Raw genomic sequence first — 24,112 nt, 5'->3', positions numbered from 1 at the left:
TGTAACAAAAACTAGGTTTAATAAGCCCCACCATCATGAAGAATGTCATGACAAAGCAAGACTTGAAATGATGATCAACATTTTCTGCATGAATTTATCTAATACTGAGAGCAATGTAAACTTGAACCATAATATGGGCTCAATGTGCTGCAAAATCATAAAGATTTTGCAGCTGTAAAAGATTGCAAACATTTCAGAGTTTATATTTGTAAATCAACTATCCTATCAAACTACCAAAAAAGTGTTTGGAAATGTGCTGAAAAGGATTGCTTTTGTTGAAAAAAATAGAAGTTCTTTTGCAAACATTCTGTCCTCAGAGGCAAAGCAAAAAGTTGTGGTTGCAGATTGTGTGCTTGTCTTTATAACTTCTATGTAAACTGATGGCGACTAATCAAACAGTCTCAATCAGAAAGCTGATGGCTTCCTGTCATCCTGCACCACTGCAGGCTCTTCAAGGGGGAATATATGTATTTTAAAGACAGATTGTGTTGTGTCTTGAAGTAAAAATGCTAAATATTTCTCAGTGCCAGACTCGAACAGCAGCTGCTTTGGATTGTCTCTCTTAACAATCACTTTTGCTTCCACCCATCAGTTTGTTGTGGTCGCTCGGCTTGTTTTCTTGCAACTGACCTCCATGCACTACCTTTATTTCAATGGCACTTAGAGCACTTCCTTGGGCTGTCATTGAAGATTATACAGCAGGGGAGAGTGAAAGGTGGCTGTCGAAAAACTCAATCATCCAGTGTGCATCAAGCCACCTGTTTACCCAAAGTGCCAACAGCCATGTGCAGGAGGTGCTTTTGGAGGAGCCATGGTGAACATCCTAATGCAGCAGCAGCTATCTCAGATCCCAGTGCTGTTGAAATAGTAACTGGTGCACTAAGATCAGCTGGAGAAGAAAATGGTGGTTGCAGAAAGAGTCCGATGCACCTGCTGCTTGAGTCTCAGACTCAGTAATATCAGTTTGTCATATTAACTTTGCAGCTCCAGACTTTGCAGCGTTGCTCTTCCCACAGAAGCACCACTCTAAGAAATTACACCTCATTGTAAAGGTGACTCATCAGGCTTTCACACCTGATTCGGAGAGACTCTTTTACACTACCAGTCAAATTCATTTTGTCATAGAGATTGTCGCATCCAGTGTCATTTAATAAACCACTGGTCACACCATCGCCTTTGTTTAAAATATATCTACTCCCCTTTCACCCTATGGAGCCAAACATATCATATTTGTTACATAAAGTTTCTGAGACCTTTTGCATCACTTTATAGTAAAAACTTTGCTCAAAAACCTGGAGAACACAATGTGATACTTGTCTTCTGCTCCCAATAGATACCAGTGAGGAGCAGACTAGACTATGATCATTTTGACTTATCACATGGTTCTAAATGGTAAATATCCCCCCAAAAATGGTTCATTTTTATATTTATTTGTTAAAGGGCCAAAAGAAGACCTTATACAAAAGAAAAATGATTTTTCTATCCATTTTTTTCATGGGTCCAACCTTAAAGTGTTAACAGCCTGCTGTGGTGTGTAAGGAGAGGGGGCCGTATGCCTTCTGATTGGTCAGTTTGATTAGTCACCATTCATTTTGATAAAAGTATAAAACAGAGACCCAAGTTAGAATTACAACTACAGAGTCTTGTACGCAGTTTTGTGTTTTACATCTGTGGACGGGATGTTTATGAAAGAACGACTTTTTTCCACAAATGCATTTTTTACAACCATGCGAATCCTTTTTTGAACATTTCCATACTTACATTTTTTTAGCAGATTGTTTTTGCTGCATGAAAAAACATGATTTACAAATAAAAACTTAATTTACGTGCAAACTTTAATTTACAGCTGCAAAATCGTCATGCTATATTTAGATTCTGTACTACTACACTGAAGAAATTATTGTTTCTGTCTGTTTAAAAGACCATAACTATGTCTTCAGTACAATGCTATTATTTCACAATCTATGCAGTAGCAACAAGCATGCAAATATCTCTTGACCCAGTGATTCACTTAACCATCAAACTGAACCAAACTTTTTCTGTGACTGATTTAACAAACAGCTGACCCTTTAATATTTAAATGGTGGTTTATAAAAATAGTACTATTCAACTCAGTCCCACCCGGTCTGTAGCCTGCAGGTTTTAGATGTATAACTGCTCCAACACACCTTTAAATTAATGAACAATTAAGCAGAGCTTTATAAGCTGCTGGGTCCATTTAATTTCAGTCAGGTGTTGAAGCAGTGATACACTGAAAACCTGCAGGACTGTGGTCCTTGTGGGACCATGAATTATCTAAATATTAAACAGCATATTTGTTCATTTACTGATGAGAAGTTAATTTTTTATACTCCAGAAAGCCTGCTAGATACTTCAGTGGGTTTAAAGGAGCTGTGAATGCGCCAAACAAATTCTGACTCGGACCGAAGAAACAGACTTGGTCCGCATACAAACGCAGGTCTCGGCCCATTCGGACCAAATACAAGAAGCGGTACCTCAGTAACATCTGACCACCTCCGTGCTGCCTGGTCTGAAGAACTTAACGTGGAAATTAGTGGTGAACAATGGCAATCTGTATTAAAGCTTATTCATTCCTCTTCTATCTGTACTAGACATTGCATCCTCCGGTGTAAAGTTGTTCATAGGGTGCACTGGTCACGGAGTAAACTGGCACGAATTTTCCCAGGTACTGATCCCAACTGTGTGAAATGTAACTTAAGTCCAGCTAATCTTACTCACATGTTTTTAACTTGCCCTGCTTTGTCCACATTCTGAGATCTAGTTTTTGACTCCCTTTCGCTTGTCTCATCTGTTGTAATCCCACGATCCCCACTGACTGCTCTGTTTGGGACTCTCCCTAGTGGCCATTCCTTGCCACCTCATTTTGCTGAACTTGTAGCTTTTCCTACTTTGTTGGCTAGAAGAAATATTTTGATACGCTGGAAAGACCCTCACCCACCCACCCACTCTCAATGGATTAGAGATGCCATTTCTTTTATGAAACTGGAAAAAATTAAGCACTCGCTTAGAGGCTCTGATGCTAAATTCTCTAAAGTCTGGTCACCATTTGCAGACCATGTTTTGTCTCTTACTCTTGAGATTGCCCCATGAACACAGCCTCTTCATTTTTTCAGCATGCCCTAGCATAATAAACCCATACACTCTGTAATTTTGGTAGTAGCACATATTTCTTTGTTGTTGTTATCCCTTTTTTTGTCTGGTTGTTGTTTTATTTTTGGTTTCACTCTTGTCTCAATTTCCATTTTATTTTGTTTTAATATATATATATATATATATATATATATATATATATATATATATATATATATATATATATATATATATATATATATATATATATTTATTTATTTATTATTTATTTTTTATCTTTTTGCTTTCTCTTTTGTTGTCCTGATGTATGTATCAGATGTGTATGATAATACTTAGTATGTGCAGCTATGCGCCCCATGACGTCTTCTGATACTGTCATTGTCTTTCAATGTTTCATATTTGTACTTGGAAAAAATTATAAATAAATCATACATAAAAAAAATACAGGAAGCGGACTCCAAAAAAAGTCACTTCCTGCATTTAGCATGGTATTGCATTGTTGGTAAATACATACCGATCATCTCTTGTTCATACTACAACCATTGTTTTTATTTTGGGTTTTTATTTTGAAAATGTAAAGAAATTAAATATGGCTACTGGTAAAAAAAAAAATAAAATAAAAAAAAAAACAAACAGCACACTACTTATACTGGAAATCAAAATCTGAATGCTTCATCTACAGAATGCATTATTGTTTTAATGCTTTTAACTTGATCTTTAAGGCTTTAATGTTATCTTTAAGTTAGAGCTTGTTTTTATCAACTGTCAACAAGACATTTCACTTGCAATAACAACTTCCCTGCATGTTCTACTCTTTTTTTTTTAATTATTATTTTTATTACCAATTAGGCTACAGTTAAGACAATTATGCAAAGCCACTTTTTAAATGATGGTATTTAGAGGAAAAACAACTGGAGCTGTAAAGCTGGGTTATCTTTGCTTTGCATCTGGTTGCATATGCATTATTTTAAACAGCTGCGAGGACATGTCTGATCTCTCATCCTTTAAATAGAAACAATAATTCTTTGATTTAAAAATTCTGTTTTGCTTATCTGGCAGCATACCAAATTAGCTCATTATGAGCAGAACCATACTTAAAAGATACATCGTGTCATGATTTTATAAAGTGTTTGAAACACCAACAGAACTTTAATTACATTTCAATAACAGCAAAACTGTATATGCATATTTTATAGACAAGTAATTTAAGATAAGAGCTGTTATAGTTTCTCTCATTTGGTTGTTGAAGTGAATGAGCGGTATTACACCACAAAGTACTCTGACAGAGTCAGACATTTTGTTTATGTGTAAAATATCAGTTTTCTGCAGTTCTGCAGATTATAAAGTTACGAAACAAAGAGTACATTATCTATATGGTAATGTAAAAAATACATCACTTGCATCAAGATTCCTCACAAGAAAACACACATGCTGTGTAACAAAAAAAATGTAATACTTGCCAACTGCTGTGCATCTAAAGAAAGTTGCATTACCAGGGTGCAGTTTGTTGATTGAATCTCCATCATAAGATAGCAGAGCTGCAGGCTAATGGAGCTAAATCAAAAAATGCTTCATGCTCTGTCAGTTTTTCATTATCACTTCAGTCAGTCTTACACAGCACCATGCAGTTTTGGTAATTACTGACGCTATGACATTTTTTCAAGATTCATAATTGGCCCTTTTTCCACCTGAGGTACCTAACATCACAGCATGTAACCCACCCACTCACCAATATTCCTGCTCCTCCCAGTCCATTTCTGCATTCTGTGTCAACTAATGACACAATAGGAGAAACTATATCTTCAAAACAATGGTCCCCTGAAACCACCACAGGTATGAGAGAAGTCTGGATGACTTGATCAAAATTAAAGGTGAATTAGGGATGACAAAAAGCAAACATGCTCGTAATTTCAAAAAGTACATAGACAATTTTGCATTACAGATTCTGTTATGGGTTAAATATGTATGAAGATAAAAGATGGATTGAATTTTCTTTTTTAGAGACAAATGAACAAAAACGTTTACATTCTACTTTGTTCTTTTTCTTTTAGGTTATTCTGTAATGCTGCTGTATGTGTCTAAAATGCCAGGCAAGCCCCAGAGACATGCTGACAAGCTAATTATCAAGTAGCCCTGTCAAAAGCAGGCAGAAAGTTTAAAAATAAACTTCACACCACTTTTATTACAAACAATCACAGTCCATAGTGATAACCTCACACCCTTATAGACCACAGCTGGCAGATTTTAACACAAGATGGCACATTTTCACTGAGAGACGAGATGGTTTGAATGTATGTATAAACCTTTGCATTGTATCCAAACTGACATCAGAAAACAGGTGAAGCATAATTATATAGACAGCCACTTGGTTAGTTTATCATGACACACTTACTGCCAATAAAATCCCTCAACCTCATTATATATGTCTTGAAAATATCAGTTATATTGTTTATTAACACATATGACGAAACTGTTAAGCACAAAGCTTCAGTTTACGGTTCAGCAGAAAGATGTCACCCATAATATCACCCTCTGCGAAAACAACAGTCTGCTAAGTGCTGAGGAGACATGGGAGAGAAAGCCAGTAGCCCCATACACACACACACACACACACACACACACACTAGACTCATTCTCTTTGCACAAGCATCACACTGAGGTTTAATCGATGGAGCTCATTCATATTGAACCCCAGACGTCGGGGGAAGCCTGGGGAATTACAAGCAGCCTCCGCTGTGAGATCGCAGCCTAAAGGAAGCCTGAGGAAGACTAAGTCTGATTTGCAAAGGAAACCTGCTGTTTACTGTCCACAACATCTTCAACGACATGCTTACATGGTCTCCTCGCTCTACAAGAAATAATAGTGAAAAGGTCCAGGACTTCTAAAATATATAACCTGTGCAAAAAATAAGCACAACTCCAGAATGTGCTTCTTGTGTTATTTGCCACAAAATTACACATTACATTGTATATTATAATATATTATTCATTACATCATGTCACACATAATAAATCAAGTGGGACAAAATTCTTTCCAAATTAAACATATTTTCTTAAAAAGAAAAAGAAACCTTATAGGTGCATTTTCTATTTCACTGCATTTAAACATTTTTGAAAAACAAATAATCTCAGCACAATGATGTGCAACTGTTAGATGAGCAACAGAACAAAACTCAGATGTAGGCAATGATCCAGCTCTTTTTAAGTTAATTTTGTTACTTGTGCATCTGTATAAGATTGATTTAATTATTTTATCCAGCTATGCCTTCTTTTTACTTAAATATAACTTATATTACTATCTTAATTACTTAACACTGTTCAACAATAAACGGAAGCTGAAAAGATCAACTTATATAATTTGTGAAGAAATTAAATGATTAGAAAGATATAGTTTTTGTTAAGAATTACTGAATACTTCAATCTGCCCACCAGCCCCCCAAAGGCTCAGGCAAAAGGGAGGAGATAAAGTGAAAGTGCAGGCTTCTTTCTTAACATGGTAGAGTGGTCATGAGAAACGCCACTTTGACCCCAATTAACCCAAATTATGAATCAACAAACACAAACGGAAGTGAGCAAAGCTCATTTCAAAGTTATACTAACTGTGGGTCAAATGATTCATGGATCACAAGCTCATAATCCAAAGCAGGGATGAGAAGATGAAAGCGAAAAACAGCTGACAGCAAACGCTTCCACAGCAGTCCTCAGCTGCCCTTACTGGCCAGCAGCAAGTCAACCATCAACAAACCTTTTATCTTCCATTGCCTCAGAGAACTCACCAGTAACTTCTGCTGCAGCTTTTGGTGATTCAGGGTTTCTGGGATGAGTTGCAAAGCTCTGCTGTTGTCGTCTAGAAGATGAAAGTTGTCCACGTGGTGGAGGGACAAAACTTCATTTCTCAACTGAAGGGGTGGAGGAGACAGACAAGAACAAAAACCAGTCAGTTCCCACTAAATTCAAATCAATGTTAATAACGCTGAGCCATTTAAATAGAGCTGTTTGCAATACTTACCAGGCAGACTTTACTCATTTATTATATTACAAACAATATTTCAGTGTTGCTGCAAAGTCCGAGTGAAGATTTATTCTGCTGACTTCCCGCGTGTAAATGTAGGTGGGTGGCCTTTCAGAGCCAGAAGGAGATTTGAGTGGGAATACAGCAAACAGGAGAGCAAACATTGCAACCATGACACAATCTCCCATTGTGGAACTTCAAAGGTTCAGTTTGACATTAAACAGTTCAAAGTCACGGGCAACTTGCCCAAAAACTTTTAAAATAGCTTTGAATTGACTTCCATTGCTGTTTAATGTGTGCATTAACTGACTGACATTATGGTAACTTCTATTATTTTAATTAACTCACTATTTATCTCAGCTCTGTTAACTTACATCTCAAAGCCTGCAAAAAATGTCTATTAGTAAAATAAAAATGTATATACAAGAAAGAACACTTAACCACTTATTCAACCACATACTTGCAAGCCCACAAAAGAAAAAGTTGCAAGCAAGGTAAAATAACAGCTCTCTCTATGTTCAACCACTTAGGCAGCAACGTTGATAGCACTATCTAAACTGCTTGTTATTGCCAAGCTAGTGGAGCTGGCTGGAAATAATAATGCCCCCTATTAAATTATTCATGGCTCCAGTCAGGTGGAACCAGATGCTGCTTTTGTGTCATAGAGGGAGAGCTGTAACTCGAATCAAGTATAGCAAGCCATCGCGGCATGGAGGGAAAGACTTTATGGAACCAGTATGGAAGCAGCTGAGCTACAAACAAAACACAGGATCTCATGACCCTCACTTGGCTGTTTCCATTTGACATTTCCCTGCAATAATAGAGGACAGTGGTTCAGTAGCTTGGTCCATACAATGATGAAGCCTGAGGTGCTGCTAGCAAGTCTCTACCCTGGGTTTGTCATGCTCTGTGCCCTGTTTATGCCCCACCATGACATTTGTAGCCATGGCCAGGCGATGACCTTTTTTATCCATGCCATGCTTTAGTCCTGAATACTAATACTATGGTGCTGTGTGCCCGCCACTCATGGGAACAAGCGGGGCTATTTTTAGCCACATGTCCCCAGCTGCACATCTCCAATGCAGGGCCAATGGGCAATTAATGTTTGCTTCCCATGTCAGGAGGCAGTGCTAGAACCTCCCCAAGCCAGAAGACATCTGGGCACAGGCTGTTTCTGCCCTGCCTCAAACCCGAGCCGAAAGGTTTGATTCTGAAAGCATTGTAGAGCTCCCATTCATTTAAACGTCTGTAGATGCTCATCTCTCATCTGCTGCAGATCACATACTGACATACAGTATTTACCTCACATCCATAGCCACTGCTTAAAATTGTACTTTTTTGTTTCTAAGTAAGTGCAAAAGTAATGTCTAGTGTTATTAGACTAAACTACTTTCTAATATTTGCTTATTTAAGTTCAAAGCTCTAAATATATATATGTGGTATTCAACATAATACAAAGAATTCTTTTTTTTATTTTTTTTATTCATAGTTTAAGTATCCAGAACAAACAAACCAACACAGTCCCACAACACACAACAACAACACATATATAAAAAAAAAAATAAAAAAAAAAGGCGGGGGTTGGGGGGTGTGCATACTCATATTTGACGCTAAAGTATTTAGTAGAGAAGCCTATATCAGAAGCCCAAAAGGCCAGGTGATAAGCATGTCCATGCCTGCTTACATACATACATACAATTCTTACATACATCTATAAAGCCTATACATACATACACCAACTGCGTTTAAATCTGTATACAAAATATAAACACACATACCAACGTTTATGTAAATCTACCTACCCATGCAAAACTTTTTTTTTTCTCTTTTCTCCTTTCCCCCCTTTTTTTTTAGCTACATTGCAATTTGTATACTACATGTCAAAAACCCAGACACACGTTCCCTCTATGTGCAATGGGAAACTGTCTCCCTTGTATAAAAAAAAGATAATTACTTACTTATCATCAAACCATCATTTGTGATCCCATGTGTTCCCATACTAGTTTCCAAATAGTTTCAGAATTGATTTTAGTATCATTTAGCATATCCGTTGTTCTTTCCATGCTTATAAGATTTAGAAATTCAGATAACCATGTTTCTATGGAGAAGCATTTTGGCTTGAAAATTTTCCAGTTAAATAAAATTATTCTTTTGGCAGCCAGAAATGCTAAGCCCACTGTTTTCTTCTCTAGTCTTGTTTTAAACTTTATGGTCCTATGACCCAACAGACATAAGGATGGACATGGAGTTATATCTACATTAATAAGCACTGAGGTTAACCTACAGACTTCTGTCCAAAAGAGATTAATAGCTGAGCAGAGCCATAACATATGAAATAGATTAGCTACTTGTCCACATTTATGCCAACAAAGATTTGAGATACTTGGGTCTATTCTTTTAAGTTTGGAGGGAGTAATGTATGCTCTATGAAGAATTTTTAGCTGTATTATTCTTCCTCTAACAGATTTAGAGATTATTTTAATATCACGCCAAATATTTTCCCATTCTGTGGATGTGAGCTGGACCCCTAAATCAGATTCCCATTGTGCCTCTGTTTTTAAATTTGGATTTGAAGAGGACTGGAGCAATAGCTTATATATACCTGAGACTGTGCTTCTATTTGAGGATAGAAGTCTGAGGTTTTTTTTTATCAATCTCAAAATTATAATCAAAGCATTCCTTGGGAAGTTTGGAGACAACTGACTTTAACTGAAAATACTGTAAAAAGTTATTCATGCTTAAATTATGCCTTTTCCTTACTTCTTCAAAGGGGAGAATTTCTCCGTTTTCTACAGTTTGAGAGATTTCCGTGATATTTTCTTTACGCCAAACTATATTATTTAGTGGTGTCCCTGCAGCTTTAGAGGCACTATTACACAATATTGGGGAGGATGGAAGAAATGATTTTGCGGTAGCTAATTTTTTATGAATTTCTCTACTTATAACACAAGAAAATTTAATATTATAATTGCCTATGTTTTTGGGTGGAGTGGGGGTGTACCAGAGTGAAGACAGTGATACACATTTATTTTTCTCCTTTACCAAGAATTCCTCAAGCCAATCCCAACTCCCTTCCTCTCTTATCTTTTTATAGCCCCAAATTAAAGAATATTTGGCATTAAAAGCAAGATAATATAAATAAACATCTGGAATTCCCAAACCTCCTTTATGTCTGGGTAGGGATAGTTTTTTCCAACTAATTCTAGGTTTTTTATTCTTCCATAAAAAAGAAGAAAACATTCTATTGATATGATCAAACCAAGACTTCTGAATGAACAGTGGGATCGAGGACAATAAAAAGTTCAATCTTGGAAGGAGATTCATCTTCAGTATCTCTCCCCAACCCCATAAGAATAAAGGTAAAACAGACCATCTTTTTAAGTATTCCTTCATATTATCCACTAAAGGTTTAGCATTTAATTCAAATATTTCGTTAACGGGTACTCTAATTTTAACTCCCAAATATCTCATGCCTTCTGGTCTCCAGACAAAGGGAGCAGATCCCAGATCAGTAATATGTGTCCACATGTTCAGCGGAATGGCTTCACTTTTAGTCCAATTTATTTTATAACCTGAAAAGTTACCAAATAAATTAAACATTTCCAAAACTCTCGGTATGGAGTATAAAGGTTTCGACAGAGTCAAAAGAATATCATCTGCATACATATTTAGTTTAAAATTGTGATTATTATTAGTAATACCTGTAATGCTTTTATCCTGTCGGATAGCACATGCCAGCGGTTCTAAAGCTAAAACAAAGAGTAAAGGGGACAGAGGACAACCTTGTCTAGTAGAACGCTCAAGGCAAAAAGGAGCTGAGATCATGCCATTACTCTTAATTGCTGAAACAGGGTTTTTATATAAACCTCTGATCCATTGTAAACACTTTGGACCAAAACCATATCTGGAAAGAGTTTCAAATAAAAATGTCCACTCGATTCGGTCAAAAGCTTTCTCGGCATCCAGGGATATGCCTACTACTGGATGCTGAAGGAAACCTGCTCTGTGCATAATTTGAAAAAGTCTTTGCATGTTGTCTGAAAGAAGCCTCCCCTGTATGAAGCCAACCTGATCTATATGGATTAACTAACCCATCTGCTGCAGATCACATACTGACATACAGTATTTACCTCACATCCATAGCCACTGCTTAAAATTGTACTTTTTTTGTTTCTAAGTGCAAAACTAATGTCTAGTGTTATTAGACTAAACTACTTTCTAACATTTGCTTATTTAAGTTCAAAGCTCTAAATATATATATATATATATATATATATATATATATGCGGTATTCAACATAATACAAGGAATTCTAATAATTTTTCAAGCAAGCAAAAGCTTTAATTGTTCGATGATTCAATTGGAAGAAGCATTCGAAAACATTTCAATCACTCTGCAAGTCTGCTAAGTCAGACGTTCAGTACAAGCCCCCCTTTTTTTTTTTTTTTTTATATACTTCTTATTGGTATTGTACACTTTTTATTTACTTAATTTATTATTACTTATTTTATTATATTTATTATTACAGACTTACTTCAAGTCTGCTCCGTCAGTCAGACATTCAGTGCAAGCCACCTTTTTTTTAAAAAAAAACAAACCTTTTTTATATACTTCTTATTGGTATTGTACAATTTTTATTTACTTATTTTTTATTACCTATTTACCATATTTATTATTTACAGACTTACTTCAAGTCTGCTCTGTCAGAGAGACGTTCAGTGCAAGCCACCTTTTTCTTTGTTCGAAAATTTGTATGGTATATTTCTTATTTTTTCTACTTTCTGAATATTTTGATCAGATATTCTCATTTCACAGAACTGACCCTTGAGTACTATTCAGCACACAACCATCCTGATAAACTTATGTTGTAACGTCGTCTTATATTATCAGCAAAGATAAGAGTGTATTACAATATATTTGGCTGATCAGGTATAATGAGGCTGTTTAGGGGCTGCATGTCACAACAACCTCTTTAATTTATTTTAGTCAGGGCAAAGCTAATTCAATCTGCCTTATTAAAGTCTCTTCATGCAATTATCCTGTGACCCTGCTCAGTGATGGCCCAGCAGGGAGGCAGTGGGTTGAGTAACAAGAAAACCATATAGGGCCCAGTAACTTGTACAGTAATATAATGTAACCCATCATCAAGTCACCATGTATGAGTCACAGCAAAACAAGAATCACTGTGCTACAGACACAATCACACATCCAGGCTTTTCTCATTTTCTAATTTTCAATAATCTCCTGTGAAATTTCACTTGATTGTGACATCCAAATTTATTACAACGCCACACGAAATTCAACATGTAACTCTAGAGCATATTAGCATCCCATTAATTATTACTACCATAAAAAGTAGTGTGGAAACAAGTGTGCCTTGAACTGACTGGCACAGTGTTTCTATGGTAATGCCTGCCAAAAATATTTTATCAAAGAGTGAGCAATTAACCTCCAACAAGGAAGACAATACACAGAGTTTTGTGTGTCCGTATGAAAGACACACGCAGCGGATACTGTGTCCAACAACTACTTCAGAGATCCTGCTTTTGTAGCTGCTGTTTTTAACTATGAATCAAACAGTACTGAACTCTCAGAGGGCACATGGGAAACACAAGTTGGGGTTAAAAATAAAAATAAAACTGTCTGTGATATGGACAAAAGGATATATTAAGAAAAACCTACAGTATACGCAGAAAGGCAGAGACACAAAGACCGAGATTGAACCTGTGGAGATAAGCTGTTTTATGACAAAACAAATCCTGACAAATAATCAGCACTGCCTGTGGATTTTGGCAAGATCCACATAATCATCCCCAACCCCCACACTCAGGCGTGATCATCTGCCTATCAGAACACATCCAAACAGGCCTCCACTTCACTGAGCTGAATACTGACAGGCCTACTGACAGCCCAGAGATGTACATAAAATTCTCTAAAAGCTACGTTTAAAACACAGACATGGAGATTTTGCGAGTTCTACCAAGTTTTTTTTTTTTTGTGCGTTTTTCCTTAATTTTTTTTTTTTCATTAAAGGGGTGCTATTATGGTATTTCGAGTTTTCTGAGCTTTCTACAGTGTTACAGTGTTGAATCCTCATCAGACATGTGAACGGCACTGTTTTTTTATCACCTACAACATGTAGGGCTGTATGCTATGTGTTGACATTGTATTTTGTTTTTTATTGAGTTCATATTAGCCTAATCCTTCTGTTTATGAGATGTTACAATGACGGCGAAAACAGTTGTGGTGCGCGCTCCCAATATATATATATGTATATATATATACATATATGTACATATATACATACATACATATATATATATATATATATATATATATATATATATATATATATATATATATATATATATATATATATATATATATATATATATATATATATATATATGTATATATGTATGTATATATGTACATATATGTATATATATGTATGTATATGTATATATATATGTATATATACATATATATATATATATATATGTATATATATATATATATATGTATGTATATGTATGTATATATGTATATGTATATATATATATATATATATATATATATATATATATATATATATATATATATATATATATAAATATATATATATATATATTTAATATACACACATATATATATATATATATATACACACACATATATATATATATATATATATATATATATATATATATATATATATATATATATATATATATTTATATATAAATAAATAATTGTCTATACTTGCACGTTTGTATAATATACTTTAATTTCTGAACCCAGAGTGTTTGAATCGAGGTCCCCTGAGTAGCAAGAAACATTCAACATGGCTGCAGTAGCTAGTCATAGTAGTGGAGTATGACAAATTAACATTATCCTAAATGAAAACATTTTGACCCTGAGAGTGATCTTTGCAACCCAGCAAAGAATCTGGTGTCAACAGACATTAACATCTCACCACCATCTGCTTTTTCACAAAGCAAAGTATAAACGAATAAGGCCTAGATGTCTGGGCGTACTTCAAAGAAGGCTTTGACAGCAAAATTTAGGTGATGAAGAGCTCAGCTGACATTTGTTTATACTATAAAGGTTCACACTACCACTTCTTCTTCTATCTAAAAACTGTGAGCACAATTAAATTTTATATGTAAGCAGAATTATAAGACAATTAAAGTGCGGGGGTAAACTTATTGCCTCTTTATTATGGTCCCAAAGCTCTTTCCATTTTCCTCTTTAAATGATTGAACCATTTTTTGTTTAACACAAGAGCAAATGTAAAATAACTTTCTGAAAAATTTTATTTACTGAAAAAAAAAACTGTTCCTGTTTTATTCAAATCTTATTGAAGCTAAAATAAAGATGCTAAACTACTTATTACATGTATTGCATTAAAAGCAAGTAATTATTATTCAGAAATCTAAAAATGCCAAACACAAAGAGTTGAAACATTAAAGAGCCCACAGTACAGTTGCCAGGAAAAAAATAACTGCAGAATTTTTGTTAGACTTGTTCTCTTTTTCCAGTCAGTTTAGGCGTTTTGAGCCAAAACTCTTTCAACCACTCAGTGGCTTTAGCCCAACACAATAGCCCAATACACTCACATATCTGATCACACCACATGCATTCCTCAAAAACACGATTAACCAGCAAATATGACCAATGAGTTTGTAAAGAAGGAAAGCTACAAATCTAAAACCAGCTAGCTTTCAATTTTAAAGTTTCAGAAATCCTCAGCAGTAATGGGACAACTGACCAAAGAAACACCCTTTAATCAAGCTTTCACTTAAAAGACTCATTTTAGCCATGCTAGATTGGGTAAAATTCAACAAATTAAAAAGAAAATTTCGTTATATTTATGAACTGAAATTTCAACATTTTGATAAGCATTTCTTTCTGTTTGCCTATTACCTGGATTGTGTTCATGTGGTGGAAACACAGTTCTCCAGTGGAATGCTTCTTAGCAGCTGAGAGAAACTCATTCTTATAGAAGGAATGAATTCAGCTAAATTTAGAGAAGCCTTGAACTAAATCTTAGAAATACTAAGACAGAAAACTGGGCAACAGTTAACCAATCATATGACAGCGTGTAGCCAAAGCAACGCCTCAAATGAAAGTTAAGTAGTGGAAGAGGCTAGAAGTGCTTCCAAAAGACAATTCTAGTTTTAAATAAGAAAAAAATCTGAAAGATAAAATTATTCACCCTTAGATTTGTTTTTGTGTCCATAAACAGTATTTTGTATGGTTTGGAAAAATCCAATGATCCTGAACAATGTCTGACATAACAGTAAAACAGCTATGACTTCATCGTCTTGTTTATTGTTTTAACCATAACTCATTTTATTGTATGTTTTTCAGTTCTGATGTATGATAGTGTTTATATGGAGTGAGACTTTCAGCACCAGGATTCCTCTTCTAGATTACAGCAATAATTCCTATAAGGAGTTAATCCATGATGCAATATTACAATAATGAAGATAAAGCTTTTCACTTCACGGACAGAGATTTCATCACTGACTCAACAAATATCTCCGCAAATAATGCTTACCATCACATCTAACTAGGGCTAAGACATTGCACTATCATAACACAAACAGCAGGGATCTTATCCCAGTTTGTTTACACCAGAGATTTGTCTATCCAAGCAAGGAAACAGTTGAGATCAACTCCAGAAAGAATCCATTATGAAAGCAGTCAGATTCCTGAGGTGATTACAGATTACTCTGATTTACCCTCCAACCATGTCAGCAGCCAGTCCCACCACAGCAGTCAGTCAATCTGCCAACATGTAGACAGCTGAAGCAACATATCTACTTACATTATGTCTGAGTTGTGGGAGTTATTTGGCGTAACATAATCACAAGCTAGGTGTAAACAAACACATGTACATATGTAAAAAGACATCCTGCAACCGTCACATGCAGGTGTGAAGGCATGCAAGTAAATACACGTGTTCAGGCAAGAGGGTGTACACAAATGTGCAGAGCATTTAAATGCATTAAATGGGATCTGATCTAGAGGTCTTTTAAGTAAACATTTACGTAAAACTACCCAAAGGGGCAAATGCTCACTTTGTCATGCACACGACAATCTAATGTTCACAACCAGTGATGTGGTTGCTGACAATGATAACGCACTTTCGTTCTGCTGTCACAGAGTCACCCGGACCCATCTTTACAGAGATTTCCCAGCGAAGACAGTGTTATGTAACAGCGGCCGTGGACCCTGCTGTTCATATCACTAATGCCTCACACTGTGGCAGGGTCACGTGCTTTATCCAGGCCACATCCAGGCGCCAGCAGCAGCAGTGTTCCAGCTGTTACTACAGCCCAGCTTCAGTCATTCAGGTCCCTGCCCCTCTCACTGCTAACCCTCCACTCAGCAGCCATGTTCAGCCTCTCCTACAGCGGAGACAATTATTCATACAAGCAATATCATTCAGCTCATCCACTGAGCAACATACACAGTACATACCATAAATAGGACACACTGCAGCGCATGTGTTGCATTTCAGCCGGGCATCACTCTCCTACACTGTCATAAAAACACTGAATACAGTTTCTGCTCCAAAGGTCGCTCACTGTGTACATTATGTTCAGTATCAATCTATAAGTTAAAAGATTTATCATCACAGGAATATCAAAGATATTTCTGACCTTATTTGGGAACATTTTGTCTTTTTATAAAATTAATCTCTAAAGAGTACAGATTTACTTCTACACATGCTCTAACTATTCAATTTATACAAACAGACCAAATGGGTCTCCAAAAATTTCACTTAATTCCATTCATGTATGTACATTCATTACATTTAATTTATTTTCATTTCATGGTTACAAAAAGTACATTTTAAGACAGCATATTTGGCTTTATGTATGCACAACTTTAAGTCACCATCTTCAACTAAAATAAATAATTCAAGAAGAAACAGCAGACCTGCAAAGGTAAAACTAAAAACAAATAAACAACCAAAAACATCAGAAAGATGAAAGTGAGGTTTTAAGACTCACTACACAATCTAAAGGAATGAAAATAAATGTGCAGTGTAAAACATACCTTTTTGGTTGTATCTATATTGCTTTAATATTGGGTTTAAAACATATATATTGAGCAATAGTCTCATATCCTTTTTAAACCTGTACACACCGGTCCTTTTCCAACCCACCACTCTACATCACCATCATCACTGACACCATCCTACCACCTCCTTTCTTGCAATCACCTCATCTGGTGGCAAACAAATTTAAGTCTGAAATATGAATACTTGTCTCCTGTGTGTAGTGAAGATGAAAGTCACTCGCCAGCAGCTCAGGGATAACCAGTGAAATGATGAATGGCCACGCCTGCTTGTCAAGGTGGGCAGAATGAACTACAGTATGAATGGGAGGTAAGCCTCTGAGTTCTCCCTCATATCACAAGGTGTGAGACAAGATTGACAGCCCTAATTATGGAGGCTCTTTGAATTTTTGACCTTGGGAGGCAGCAGGAACAGCCTGTCTGTGCGTACTTGCAGATAAATAGACAACACATTTTCTCTTAAAGAAAATCACAGTTCCACAGTTCAGTCTGTTCCCACTGCTGTTGTTCATTCTCTTGACTGCCACCTATAGGACTGTGTGTCATTGCAAAGTGAGTTCTGAAGCAATTAGCACAATGTACAAACACAGCAAATTGATCACACACCAACACAAGAACACACACGCAGGCACCTTTCAGTTTATATGAAAAAAAAATCCAAATCAATCCAACAGCATTATCTGTCAACTCTATAGCATGGTATAAAAACTACACTTAAAAACAGCATCTTTAGATATCCTGTGCAAAGGTTTGAGTGACAAATTTCACATCACTGTTCTATTCAAATTAATATCTCCAGTTCAATATCCTTCATGTAGCCTTCATCATTTTCCAAAATTGAAACTAAAAGAAATCCTTTGCATGTGTAATCTACAGAGAATGCTTTCTGACATGCATGGCAGTGACAACAGAGCAAGCCAACATCAAACCCAGAAATCATGTTATATCACCCACAGATGTGCAGCCGTGCTCTCGCTATGGCAACTAAAGTATTCTTTTAAAATGCTGCAGTGTTTTTGCAGAGGACAAGAAACTGAAAGATTATGTAAAAAAAAAAAAAAAAAAAAAATATGGCAAAGACTTCTTACTTGATGCATATGATGTCTAATGTTCTCTGGCTCCCATGCTGTCTAACCTGCACCCTGTGCAGAACAGCTGAAAACAGGCCAATCCATCACTCAAGAAATGCACACAGGGTAGGCTATGTGTGTGCAAAAGGCAGCAGGGTGCATTTCAATTACCTTTGCCACTGAGAAATGTTGTGATCATCCTGATCCCTGTACCAGAAACAGCACAGGGAACATGCAGCAGAGTCAGAACAACAATCCCCGGCACACTAAAACATACACAGCTTAACAGCAAACAGTAGACGGCATATTACCTTGGCAGAAAGCACAGACGAGATGGGAGGTGACTTCCAGAGCAGAAAAGAAGCCTGCAGCAGAACCAGGACGATGGCTATGGCAGCTATGTTGCATAAAATGGTTCATCAGTGCTCGGCAGAAAGAGGCACAACCAGGCAGCGCAGGGAGAGAGAGGGAGAGAGAGAGAGACAGCCAGCGAGCATCATTCAGCTCACACTACTGTGGCTGTGCAGCAGAGCACACACATCAACACGCCCCCTTGCTTTCTCCCTCTCTCTCACTTTCTCTCTCACACACGCTTAGTCACACAGATTCAAGCACGCAGGGGTGCAGAGGCAGTGCAGTGTGCAGCAGTCCTGAGCATTGCTCCCTCTCCAGGATGTCTTTGGTCTACTTACATCAAAACTGGTCAGTCTCCATCTTATTCTCAGCAGTCACAGACATTCTTGTCAATAAACACTTCCAGCAATGTGTTCCATCACACAGCCTGCTCACCTAACTCCCACTGATGAGCAGCCATGATTGAAGCTGGCAAGGTCATCTGGGGTTCTCTGACATCCCCACTGGTCTGTGCTCCCAGTGTTGTTGCAGTAGCTCTCAGCTATCCTCTTTTGCAAGCTGACACCGGGGCACTGCCTTGCCTCGTCATGGGTCATAATGCCAGAGTCTCCCTTTAGGCTGGTCTTGTCAAACCCTTACTCACTATACGATGAGCCAAACCAATCAGCTATCATAAACAGCAATAACATCATTGCTATCCAATCACAGATCAGTAAATCAAGTGCAGAAGGGTATTAAAGAGGATTATTTGGGCCATCCTGCCCCCCCCCCCCCCCCCACACACACACACACACACACACACTATAAGGAGATGTGGAGGATAGCATCACAACATGTGCACTATGGCTGCCCTCTGTGGCTTATTGTGGTGCTGCACTTTGTTGTAAGAAAAACAGAGAAGCAGGGCTGAAAACAAATATGCTCTCCTGATTGTGCATGCCTAGCAACCACAGCTGCTTGTTACCTTTGCCTGGAGCTTGCCCTTCCGCTACAGCAGTACATTCACTAAAAACCCAACTGAGAGACCACAGCACCTGTTAATAACTTAGCACCACAACAGAAATGGTTGTGAAATGCTTCCACCCATATCCTACCTGCTATGTAACCACTAAATGAAAAAGTGCAAAGCTCTGACAATGAGCAGGGAAGACACTGAATGTTTCCACTATTACGGGCGGGCAGCTTTAGTGCAGATTGCCTCATGCGCCATTTGTAAAAGAAATAAATCCAAAGTTACGCTTCCAATAAAATAGTTCTGCAAATATTTTACTGCAATATTACATAAATATATTTGAGGGGGGTTTTTTTTGTTGTTGTTTTTTTTAGCCAAGAACTTAAATAATAGTGACCAAATGTATGATTCAAGTTGCAATAAAGACAAATATTCTGGTTTTTAATAAGTCAAATTTATTCTATAATTTATCTCATCAAATAAAATCTGTAAAGGTCATGGATTATGCTGCCTAAAATCATGAAGGAAGGAGAAAAAAAAACAACAGAACAAATATGATATACTGCTACTGATAACAGCTGTGTTATCGATAGGGATCGGGACAGTTTGTCTTCGCTCCAGGTTAATGAGTTGTACACTATACATCAGCTACTTGTGCTAATGTTTGTCTTGTGTTTGCTTGTTACATTATTTGAATAATGATTCAGTTCTTGCCTGAGTACCTTAGAATACTGACGGGACCCAAACCTGTGCAGACAGCTGTCAAAGGATGTCAGAAGGCAGAACAGGAGCTGCAGGCCGGCTTTATCCAAGCTGACACATTTGGAGGTGTGAACAACTCGCTCTGACATTCCCTTTTGTGAAAGGTTCTGCATACTAACTAAAAGCTGAGTGTAACAAAAACGACATGAAGACCTAATATTACATACCAAGAGGCAGCTAATTATTTGGCTACAAATACTAGTTATATCAGATGAAACTTTTACATAAAGCAAGTTTTTATTTATACCGGATTACAGGATTTTGGGTGCAGATTGTTTCTCATTCCCCTTTTAAAGGAGAGCATTATTTCCAGTCTTATTTACAGAAGAGTGGCACCAACTTCAGGCATTTTGGAGCCCTTGAGGTGTGGCTCTGCCTCCTGTCATTTGCCTGCTGAGTAAGCAACCAAAACCACTTGCTCCATCTATGACAGAGTACCTCTTGTTACTCCATATGAGAGTCAGACAGTGACTTTATATGCCCTACTAGTTTCTTTGCAGGTACAGAAAAAGTTCACATTTTGCTTATTCGGCATTCTGTCAAGCAAACAACCACACCATTCAAACAAGAATATGGCTCAATTTTCTGATTTACATAATAAATTTGTAAAAATATGATTGAAGTCAGACTCTCCTGACTCCAGCATTGATAAAAACTTAGTTATAAAACATCAAACATGTATCCTCAGGCTGGTCAGGGAAACCAGCAGTAGGTTGGCTTCTGTAACCTTCACCACCACAACAGCAACTACCGAAGTGAACACCCATTTGTCCCTGAGGTATTATACTCAAACATCCTGTGTTAGCTCACTCTCATGGAGCATGAACACATTTTTAAGATTGTAAGGTAATAAATTGACCATATTTTGTGCACCAGCAACAAAGAAATTATTCTACATCACACACTAAACATTCACAACATTGAGGTAGATAAAAACGCTGACCTTATAAGAATTATTTTTCACATTATTAAAATTTCACATCACATCAGTTTGCAGGTGTTGATCACTTTAGACTCCAGACTCCCTCACTGCACAGCATGAATGCTGTAGTTCATGTGTAATTCTAAATAACTATTGGTCGTCTTATAATTGTACAAACGTACACATTACCCACAGAAAGTCAAAATGTATCTATTATCTGATGATCATTAAGACTGAGAGCACTGCAATTGTTCAACAATAAAATTAATCTTGGAGAATACAGCTTTGCTAATAATTGTGCATGCAATGTCATTTCTGTGCCAATGATGCTTGAACAGCAGTTTAAATTTAGCTGTATCGTCTCAGATCGTCTCTTAATTGTGAAGCTATTGTCCAACTTAAAACTGAACCCGAAGCTCACTGGCACAATCATAACCATCAAGAAAACATAATTGTTTTTATTATTGAGCGTATTATTCAGCTTCACACCTCTCCCATGGTGAGTTGTCCCTTACGCTCATGTGAATCCCAAAGAGTAATCTTGTTCCTGCATCTGGTTTGAAGTTGGTTTGAAGCAGAAAAGGTGCTCAATAAATAAATATATTTTATGTGCATTCAAACACGAATATATGCTCAGTTACGGACGTCAGTAATGTATGAAGCAAACCTGCCCAAATAGAATCCATTTGCTGACTTTGTTAATTGTAATATTTAATAAAAATGCATATTAGATAATGGCATGTTGGGTAATCTTTTTATGAGCAAGCAAATGCCTCCCACAGTAAATGCAGTGATACGATATCTTATTTGTTTAGTAGCAAAATGACCATAAGAGATGAAAATAAAAGTCAGTGACACATGTGGCTGAAGTAGTTAATGATGATTCACAGTGAAGAGCCTTGGCCAAGATTTGCAGGCTGAGGTCAGATTATGGATGTAGGCATCAACCGGTGCTGATCCCGCCAGAGCCCAGACATGGTTAAATCGAAGCTTATTCCCTGAAAGCTTAACAAACAACACGCAGGGAAACAACGTACTATACTCACCTTATCTGTGCCTCTCATCCAACTGCTCTGCCTTGCTGTGGTTATCCTTTGTTTCTGGCTCAACGCTGCTTCTCTCTGAGTCTGTCTCAAGAGTTTCCCCACCTTGAAAGTCTTCTGACAACCCATTGTCCCCTAGTACATGAAACAGATATCAAGTTAGGTCGCGTATCAGCCATGTCAAACATCTCAGTAATACTTCCTGCTTGTAACGAATAATAACCTACCATGACAGAACAGTTTGCATGCTTCCCCCAATGCTTGCCATGGTCAGCAGCACTGGATGATGTCATAACTCCAGCATGCTCAGATTATAAATATCTTTATTCTGCAGAGTTACATAATAATGGATGTTGGATTATTGTCAGCACACAGACAGAGGAGATAGCACAGCTGCCACAGGAAATACATGAAACTATAAAGCCATCCGCATCTACATTCCAGTAATTAAAAAGCAGGCAAGTGCTGTTTATAAAGAAAGGCTGGTTTATACCATACAGGATACATTTTTGTCCTGATTTTTTTGTTTAGATGAAAACAAACAAACGAACAAAACATCTTAATTAGAATACAATTTTCTCTGACTCTACGGTGATGATTCACAGTAGCTGTGGGGTAAACTGTGACTGCAGATTAATGACCCCCTACAAAGTCCAGTGGTGCAGTCATCAGTTCAATATAGTTTCCACTGTGTCATCCATGCTAGCGTGTTACAAACTGCAGACTATCAGTGAGGGTATTTTCATTCGCTGTCAGCTCCAATTCCATTAAGGACAAGAACTCCGCTTCACTATGAAATTTGTTTCAACCATCAAAAAATAATATTTCTATTGCAGTGCATGTTGTAAAAAAAAAACATAAAATATCAAGAGTGTCCATTCAACTGTGAGCATTATTATCCAACATTTATAAAATAAATAAATCAGTCATGGAATATCAATGATATAACAAAATAAAAATCTCAAAAATATAATAATATCAAAGCAGATCAAGAAATTAGGTAGGGTATCAAAAGATCTTCCATGTTTCTTCTGTTTATTTCCAATTTACATGCCAAAGGATTCAAAGCTTGAGATTAAAAATGGAAACAAACTATTAAAGGTGGAGTATGTAAGATTTTCAATATTTTCTAAAATAACTACAATCATAATTAGATAGTTTTTTTTAACATGTAGGTTCCAGTCTGTCCATATTTGATGCGTTATTAAATTACAAGTTTAATTAATGACAAAAGACAAAAAGTACTTTGTCAAAGGGTCTTTGTCATTAATTAAACTTGTAATTTAATGACACATCAAATATGGACATACTGGAAACTACATGTTTTTTTTGTTTTGTTTTTTTTAAACTATCTAATTATGATTGTAGTTATTTTTTTAGTTAATTTATTTTGAAAATATTGGAAAATCTTACATACTCCACCTTTAACACAAAGGAAGTGTTTTCTCTGGGAATATTTCCATGTAGCACAAATTAGAAATGAATGAATGAAGCAGAGGCACTTCAGCTACAACCAGGAAGGGAAATACCATATACTACTGGAGATAAACATGTAGCGAAGATTCACCTTTAACACAAATAAAATTGTGGTTAAACATGGCAGGACCATTATGATTAGAGTTAGAGCACAAATGGCTCATATTGCTACTTAAAAGACTTTATGGCTAAAATACAGTTCAAACTTAGATAAGATAATTGGAGCCATTGGACAACAGCTGTCACAATTAATATCACACTACTGAGTTCTTTTATAGGTTATGTTTTATCACAAATTACTCAAAAACTCGATCACGA

The 24,112-nt window shown here is 36.6% G+C and overlaps 1 protein-coding gene across 1 annotated transcript in view; it reads right to left on the bottom strand.

Moving 5' to 3' along the window:
• Nucleotides 1-22,447, bottom strand: part of rimbp2b (RIMS binding protein 2b) — a gene marked incomplete at both ends in the record, with an annotated part of 81,375 nt that extends 58,928 nt beyond the window's left edge. The window contains 2 exons of the mRNA XM_079251354.1: nt 6,888-7,007; nt 22,322-22,447. Of these exons, the coding sequence (XP_079107480.1) occupies nt 6,888-7,007; nt 22,322-22,447 (246 nt within the window). The remainder of the gene's footprint in view (nt 1-6,887; nt 7,008-22,321) is intronic.
• Between the last annotated feature and the right edge of the window lie 1,665 nt (nt 22,448-24,112).

Source organism: Telmatherina bonti, assembly GCF_933228915.1.
Source record: "Telmatherina bonti genome assembly, chromosome: 13".
Taxonomy (NCBI): domain Eukaryota; kingdom Metazoa; phylum Chordata; class Actinopteri; order Atheriniformes; family Telmatherinidae; genus Telmatherina; species Telmatherina bonti.
Note: the sequence above shows the minus strand (reverse complement) of the source record. Positions and strands in the feature narration are given on the sequence as shown.